We start from the raw sequence: 8306 nt of genomic DNA on the forward strand, positions 1-8306 counted from the left end.
TGTAATTCATGCTTTCCTTATTCCAATGTCCAAACATACCATAAACTATTTACCCTCCAAAGAAAATAAATACCAACATAAAAGAAGAAAAGAGAAGAAAAAATGAAAATAAATAATATAGATATAGTAAGTGTAGAAGTTTGGTGTAGAAACTAAGAAAAGTGATGTAAAACATTTTGTCAATAAAAAAACAAGAAAGTAATGTGAAAGTGTGAAACATTTTCATCTTCATTGGGTTAGTAATTTGGTTTTCTTTTTCAAGTTCCTTATATAAATAAAACGACATCATCTTCAAAGTTCAAACTACTCAACTCAAGAATTTACTTGGTAAAACCTTAGCTTTTGAAGCCATGGCTACAATTTCCAATCCTTCATTCCTCCTTTTCCTTTCCATCATCACCATTGCATTCTGCTTTGCTGGTTTGTTCTTTCAATTCTACATTTTTCTTCCAAAAGAAACTTTTTTTTCTCTTTTCATTTTCCGGAAAAGTTGAAAAGCAACGTTACTTTCTTATAACTTTCTGTTTGTAACTACTTAACACAAAAATGAAAGTTCGTATTTTTCTCACTATGAACTGCGAAAATACCAATGACCCTTCATTCAATTTTAGATTTTGATTCCATTTTCAAACTGTTTTAGTCTTTTAGAATTGATTTGGCTTAATGGGTCTTTTTAAATTCGTTTTTCAGATTCGGAATCCTTCATCGGAGTAAACTATGGCCAAGTCGCCGACAATCTTCCGGCGCCGGATGCTACTGCCAATCTGCTCAAATCCACTTCCATCGGAAAAATCCGTCTCTACGGCGCCGATCCCGCCATCATCAAATCACTAGCCAATTCCGGTATCGGAATTACCATCGGAGCTGCCAACGGCGACATTCCCAATCTAGCTTCAAATCCGAACTCAGCGACTCAGTGGGTTAACTCAAACGTGTTACCATACTACCCAGCAAGCAACATCACACTAATCACCGTCGGCAATGAAGTCATGACCTCCGACGATAATGGTCTCAAATCACAGCTTTTCCCGGCGATTCAAAATATCCAAAACGCCCTCAACTCGGTCTCACTCGGTGGCAAGATTAAGGTTTCCACGGTTCATTCTATGGCCGTGTTGACTCAGTCGGATCCTCCATCATCCGGGTCGTTCGACCCGGCTCTTCAAAGCACACTGAAACAGTTGTTGGCGTTTCAGAAAGATAACAAATCACCGTTCACTATCAACCCATACCCGTTTTTTGCTTATCAAAGTGACCCGAGATCCGAAACACTTGCGTTTTGTTTGTTTCAGCCGAATTCGGGTCGGGTTGATTCGGGTAACGGTAAACTTTACACAAACATGTTCGACGCTCAGGTTAGTTATCAATTTCATTTATTTTATGGTAAAATGTTGACTTCCAGTCAACAGACAACAGTAAATCTCTGTCCTCTGCTTGCATGCCACGTGTCTAAAATGTTCCCTTTGAAAGCTTGAGTTTGATCTGAAATTAAAAACCATACAATTCTGTTCCTTTCATTAAGTAGTCAGCACTCTCTATCCTAAGCACACATCTTTGTAGAACTCAAAATTATAAACTATATTAAAAAAACAATAGTGATCAATATCAAAATATTAATAATAAAGAAATATTATTAATAAAATAATAATATAGTTAAATTTTTAAAGAAATTACAACTAAAAGACAAATTATAGCTGAATATATTATGAAGTGTTAAATAATAGCATAATTTTAAAAATGTACACTTATTTTACGACAACTTTTTAGAAATAAATAATTTATTATGGAACACGATATATTACCTCTGATTTTTAATATAAAAAAGAATTAATTTTTAAATTTATTAAAAATTAATATATTTAAATTATATGTATTTTAAATACATTGATTTTTTAATAAACTTTAAAAATAAACTTTTTCTTATATTAAAGATTGAGAGAGTACAACGAGCCTAAGATAGTTTGTCTAATTCTGAAACTATTTTTGTAATGATAAGGTGAAATGTAATTATTTTAGTTATGATGATTAAACTTTGAACTTGCAAAGCAAGTTTATCCCTTTTTATTTCAAAAGTTTCTAATTTTGTAACGGATTTCTATTCCTTTTGGTGTGCTACAGCATATAGGTTAAAAAGTCACGGTCACGCATCTTCTTATTTTAGTGTGGAAATTTACAGAAGTTGTTATGTTGGACTATATGCATATACAATAATAGGTTTATTCAGCAATTTAACGTTACCATGGTGGTCCACAACTAGGACCTAATATTCAATTCTAGATTCACAACTCTTTACATATATCTGCATTTTATTTAATTTTAAGGTTTAAATAGATTCTCATGCTAATGTAACACCTTAATATATCTTGTAACTATAGTCATTTTTTAATAACATTTTAAAATTCTAACAATATATAATTACAAGTAAGACTCGTCCGAACAAAATGTTCCTATTTTCACTATGTTCCTATATATGTCCCTTGATTTGATTTTGATGATAAGAATATCATTGAATTGCATGTTTTTGACAGGCTGGCTAATTGTTCAACCACATGGTCATGATTAATTATTGTAGGACATAGAATAAAGTAAAAATGGACCATAGTGAATTTCAAAAATAATTCTTTATTTTTTGTTAATTAATAACAAGAAAAATTACAATGTTGTTTCTGAATAACAACAAATCTGGGGCCTCCCAATTCCAACGGTCTAATTTTGCTTCATTTTCCATTTGACTTTTTATCTTATTTGCTTACTCTTATTATCTAACCTAATATTTTCTCTATACAGTGCCCTAAACATTTTAATAATCAAATAACTGAACAAAACTTTGGATTTGAATTAGGTTGATGCTGTACATTCAGCATTGAGTGCAATGGGATTTCAAGACATAGAGATAGTAGTTGCTGAAACAGGATGGCCCTCACGTGGTGACAACAATGAAGTAGGACCAAGTCTTGAAAACGCCAAAGCATACAATGGAAACCTAATTACACATCTTAGATCATTGGTTGGTACACCATTGATGCCTGGTAAATCCATTGACACATACATTTTTGCTCTCTATGATGAAGATTTGAAACCTGGCCCTGCATCTGAACGTGCTTTTGGCCTTTACAAAACCGATCTCACCGTTACATTCGATGTCGGCTTATCCAAGTCTACCCAAAAGGTCAGTGTAACAAATTAAATTTGTAACTAACTTGTTACTAATAACTAACTCTTATCTCTTATCTGGTGTAACTAATTTGTAACTAACTTGTAACTAATAACTAACTCTCATCTGATGTAACTAATTTGTTAACTAACTTGTAACTAATAACTAACTCTTATCTGATGTAAATAATTTGTAACTAACTTACAACTAATAACTAACTCTTATAATATAACTAAGTTGTCACTAACTTACAACTAATTTGTAACTAACTTGATATCTCTAACCGTATTAAGAATTACGAATTACGAGAATAACAGTTGTCTTGTTTTTTGTTTAATCTTTATTCAGAGTCCTCCGGCGAAATCGACGCAATGGTGCATTCCAAAAGGAGGAGTCTCTGATGTTGAATTGCAACTAAATCTTGACTATGTATGTAGTAGGGAAGGCATAGATTGTGGACCAATTCAACAAGGAGGTGCTTGTTATGAACCTGATACAACACTATCTCATGCTGCATTTGCAATGAATCTTTATTACCAAAAGTTTGGAAGAAATCCTTGGAATTGTGATTTCTCTCAAACAGCAACTCTTACTTCACAAAACCCAAGTAAATTTTCTTTATACCTTTGTGCTTTTATGAATTAATGTGCCTAATGAATGTTATAAAATCAATGAGTTATCTAACTGATTTTTTCTCTACTCTCTTTTGTAGGCTACAATGCTTGCATTTATCCAAGTGGAAGTACATGAAAATGCAGAGGCTTGAGTTTGTGTCAGTTGAAAATTTATTTGTATTAGAATTAAATGAATGAATAAGATCTACTTTTATTCTCTTTAGTGTCCTTTTATTTTATATAATTCTACAAAGGATTTGGATGAAAGATTTTAATATAAAAAATAATTTTTAGATAATAGAAATTTATAATTTTTTTAAAATTATTCGAGCAAATCAATTGTTAAGATAAAAAATATAAAGAATTATTAAAAAATAGAAATTTAAAAAATATTTGATTTATAAGTTATATTTAAGAAATGTCAAATGATGTCTAAAAGTAAAAAATTATTAATTTTTTAAAGTTATTCTTCTTATTTTTAAAAAAATTTAAACTGACCATTAAATTTTTCAAAAAAATTACAACTTAATTCCTAATAACTTTAAAAAACGCAAATTGATATCTATTTTTTGAATTTTATAATTTACTTGCTTTGTTTAAGATATATCACAATTCCATCATATAATAGAAAGCTACTCTCTCTTTCCTGTTTATTTAACAAACAATCATACCATAACAGTATCTTATTGAAACAAAACAAACACACCATTATGGTTTCAACACTGATGTTAAATACTTGTTGGTCCTCAAATTTATATGCAATGATTAATGGAATTGAGTTTCATCTTATCATTGAACTGATTACATCCACTTAATATAGTGATGAGTAAAAATCATAGAATTTGTTATAGAAGGGAACTAACACTTAACAAATTCCTAACTAACTCTAACCCAGTTTTTAACAATCTCTTAACTAACTCTAACCAACCATTATTGCTTTATATCTCTCTATTACTCCTTCCCCTAAGAGTAGGATTTAGGGGTGTGCAAAATATTCGGTTGTGAGGCCCAAATTTATAACCAAATTCAAATTCATTTTAAATATTCGAATATAATTAAATGATTATTAACCGGTTTATTCATTAATGGTTAACGTTTGATTATTCATTTATATAATTCGGATATAATTAAATGATTATTAATCGGTTAAATTATTTTTGGATTCGGTTATAATTAGGTTATTATCCAAAATTAATCCAAATATTTTAATTTCATAATAAATTTTTTAATTTTCAAAATAAAAAATATTTTTAAAATTGGATATTTTAAAAAATCGATTATATAATCATAACCAAATCTATAACCAATTTTATGACCAATTTTGATGGAAATGTGATTATGGTTATAAGTCCAAATCATTTAAATAGTTTTAAAATGATTATGGTTTGGTTTCTAAAAATAACCAACCACACACACCCTTACCTAAGATTAAGGTGGATTTAAACAAACCATTTTAAGTTTGGTATGCAAGGTTTGGAAAACAATAATGCCCAAAGATTTTGTTAGTGTATTAGCAATTTATGCAGGGCAGAAACATGTTTGACATGCATTTTCTTTGACATAAATTCATCTGTGTATGTCTAATTCAATGTATTTTGTTTGTGCATGAAGGATTAGATTATGAGAGAGAGAGAGAGAGAGAGAGAGAGAGAGAGAGAGAGAGAGAGAGAGAGAGAGAGAGAGAGAGAGAGAGAGAGAGAGAGAGAGAGAGAGAGAGAGAGAGAGAGAGAGAGAGAGAGAGCACTCAAGTTGCACAAAGAATTGGGGAGGAAGAAAAGACACAAGAAGTTTAGTGAGAAGAGATTTTAATAAAATACTTTTTATGTGTTGTGTTCAAGACCATGGTATTAGAATTCAAAACTGGATTATGCCATTAAAGGTTGTTTCTTAGAACTTCACGCAACTAGATTTGGTCCAAAGTAAAAACATGTCATTGGGATCACTAGTCCAATCTAAATCACTATAAATTTGAAGGGTTGATTTTTTATCAATGAGATCAGACATAAGAAGACGGTCATGTGACAAGTTGACACTCAAGTGCCTCAAAATGCACTTAACGACTAACAAGTGACTTTAAGTGAAGAGGCTATAAATTTTCATGACTTATTAACAATGAAGGCTAAATCATGTCTTGTTAATGTTACATATTTGAGGGGGCCTGCAATGGACTTATATAGGTGACGTCATGGAATGTATCAGCGTCATTCTTACCGAGTTTGCAGCGACTGAGCATGGGTGTCATTCTTATTGAGTTTGTATCCCTTGAAAGAAGATCTATGACATATTTGGATTGAGTTATTAGTAGTGAGCCATTAGCTCGATAGGTGACTCCAATGCCAGAAAAGTAAGCAGGTTTACCTAGCTTCTTCATGAAAAACGTATCATGAATCTTTTTTATGAGGTCTAGCACCAATTTAGGGGAAGAACAAGTCATAAAAATAGCATCTACATAAACTAGAGCTTACAAGGTAATGGCTTAAAAGGAATAGATGAAAAGAAAATGATCATGTCAGATGTGAGTAAAGTCAAACTACATAAGGGCTTGTGCAAGCATTTCTAACCAAGCTCTAGGAGATTGTTTAAGCCCATATAGTGCCATATTGAGTTTGAAGACTAGATTCTTGTCCTTGGAGACAAACCATGGAGGTTATTGCATAAACATTATGGATCTATGTGCTTGCAGGTGAGGAAGATCCACATCTGAAGTGTTAATGACAAGAACGCATAGAAATAGTTTTCAAACTTGATTATGATAGTATAACCAAAGCATCTTATGACTCCTCAAGAAAAGGACTCAAGACCAAAGTGCTTGTACAATCTGAAACTATCTAGCAAAAGTCTTGAAGCTTTTTGGAGAAAGCTGTGAAAGCTCGCCAGGTCATGTATGTCGATCTATCTGAGTGAAGTTGAGTATTATAAAAGTAAGGTAGTAGCTTAAGAGTACTAAGGAAAATCACACTCACACTTAAGACATCTTTCAAAAAATGTTTCTATCTTGAAAATTATTTTATAACCAAAAAAACAAGTGATTAAAAAGTTGTTCAAACTATTTTTTAAACAATCTAATCCTTCCCCTTCCAAGAGGGGTCGGGTTGACAATCTACCTACTTCTATTGAAAGAGGTTCACCAAACGGGTTCGCTTGGTGAAGGGTGTTAGAACAAGATTTGTTCTGATCAATTATCTTAGTTTTGATGATAACAATAATATGAATTTTGCTTAAGATAATATGGTACTCTAATCCAATGCAATTTCCTTTTCAGGAAATATATAAAGAGTATGCATAATTCAGCGCTCAGAAGCTTTGTCTCAAAGGGTTCAGCATGCAACATCAGAACATGGTCTGGCAAGACATCAGAAGATGGTCGAAGCAGAATCAGAACATGGGTCTATGGAAGCATCAGAAGAACATGAGATCAGAAGCACTGAAGTTCTGATGGTATCACGCACAGAAGCACTTCAAGGTCAGAAGATCAGAAGATGCTTTGCACCAAGCTGTTTGACTCTGATGATATTCAAACGTTGTATTCACAAACATCAGATCAGAAGGAAGTACAAGTGGCAAGCTACGCTGACTGACAAAAGGAACGTTAAAAGCTATTAAAGGCAACGTCAGTAGACACAGCGTGAACAAGGCTCGAGGTAGTTGACAAAAGCGTATAACATTAAATGCGATGCTGTACGGAACACGCAAAGCATTAAATGCACTCAACGGTCATCTTCTCCAACGCCTATAAATATGAAGTTCTGATGAGAAGCAAGGTTAACGATTCTGAAAAAAAACAACTCATATTAACTTGCTGAAACTCTGTTCTACTCAAAGCTCAGAATCTTCATCTTCATCAAAGCTCACTACATTGCTGTTGTAATATATTAGTGAGATTAAGCTTAAACGTTAAGAGAAATATCACAGTTTGTGATTATAGCTTTTAAGAAGCAATTGTAATACTCTTAGGATTGATTACATTAAGTTGTAAGGAACTAGAGTGATCGTGTGGATCAGAATACTCTAGGAAGTCTTAGAGGTTATCTAAGCAGGTTGTAACTAGAGTGATCGTGTGGATCAGAATACTCTAGAAAGTCTTAGAGGGTATCTAAGCAGTTGTTCCTGGAGTGATCAGTGTGTGATCAGAAGACTCTGGAAGACTTAGTTGCTGACTAAGTGGAGAACCATTGTAATCCGTGCGATTAGTGGATTAAATCCTCAGTTGAGGTAAATCATCTCTGCGGGGGTGGACTGGAGTAGTTTAGTTAACAACGAACCAGGATAAAAATAACTGTGCAATTTATTTTTTATCTATCAAGTTTTTAAAGCTACACTTATTCAAACCCCCCCCCCCTTTCTAAGTGTTTTTCTATCCTTCAATTGGCATCAGAGCGCCGGTTCTAAGGTGCAAGCACTTAACCGTGTTTAGAAAAGATTCAGGAAGAGAAAAACGCTTCAGTAAAAGATGGCTGATGAAACTGCAAAGTCTACATCTACATCTGGCTCTGCTAAGCAACACAACGGTAACAATGGTTATACTAGACCGCCGGTAT

The 8306-nt window shown here is 32.7% G+C and overlaps 1 protein-coding gene across 1 annotated transcript; it reads left to right on the forward strand.

The window, feature by feature from the left end:
• Nucleotides 1-217: 217 nt before the first annotated feature.
• LOC131623530 (glucan endo-1,3-beta-glucosidase 7-like) lies at nt 218-4030 on the forward strand. The gene is made up of 5 exons (XM_058894543.1): nt 218-420; nt 691-1355; nt 2843-3169; nt 3503-3761; nt 3867-4030. The coding sequence occupies exons 1-5, from the start codon at nt 351-353 to the stop codon at nt 3902-3904; spliced, it is 1359 nt and encodes a 452-aa protein (XP_058750526.1). The 5' UTR covers nt 218-350; the 3' UTR covers nt 3905-4030.
• The last annotated feature ends 4276 nt before the right edge of the window (nt 4031-8306 follow it).

The sequence above is a fragment of the Vicia villosa genome, unplaced genomic scaffold (assembly GCF_029867415.1).
Source record: "Vicia villosa cultivar HV-30 ecotype Madison, WI unplaced genomic scaffold, Vvil1.0 ctg.000073F_1_1, whole genome shotgun sequence".
In the NCBI taxonomy this organism is placed as follows: Eukaryota; Viridiplantae; Streptophyta; class Magnoliopsida; order Fabales; family Fabaceae; genus Vicia; species Vicia villosa.

Excerpts from the sequence above, each read along its gene's own strand:
- LOC131623530 (XM_058894543.1), top strand. The coding sequence starts at position 351 with ATGGCTACAATTTCCAATCCTTCATTCCTCCTTTTCCTTTCCATCATC. Across the intron at positions 421-690 it reads CATTGCATTCTGCTTTGCTG|ATTCGGAATCCTTCATCGGA; the intron begins GTTTGTTCTTTC and ends TTCGTTTTTCAG. Across the intron at positions 3,762-3,866 it reads TCTTACTTCACAAAACCCAA|GCTACAATGCTTGCATTTAT; the intron begins GTAAATTTTCTT and ends TCTCTTTTGTAG.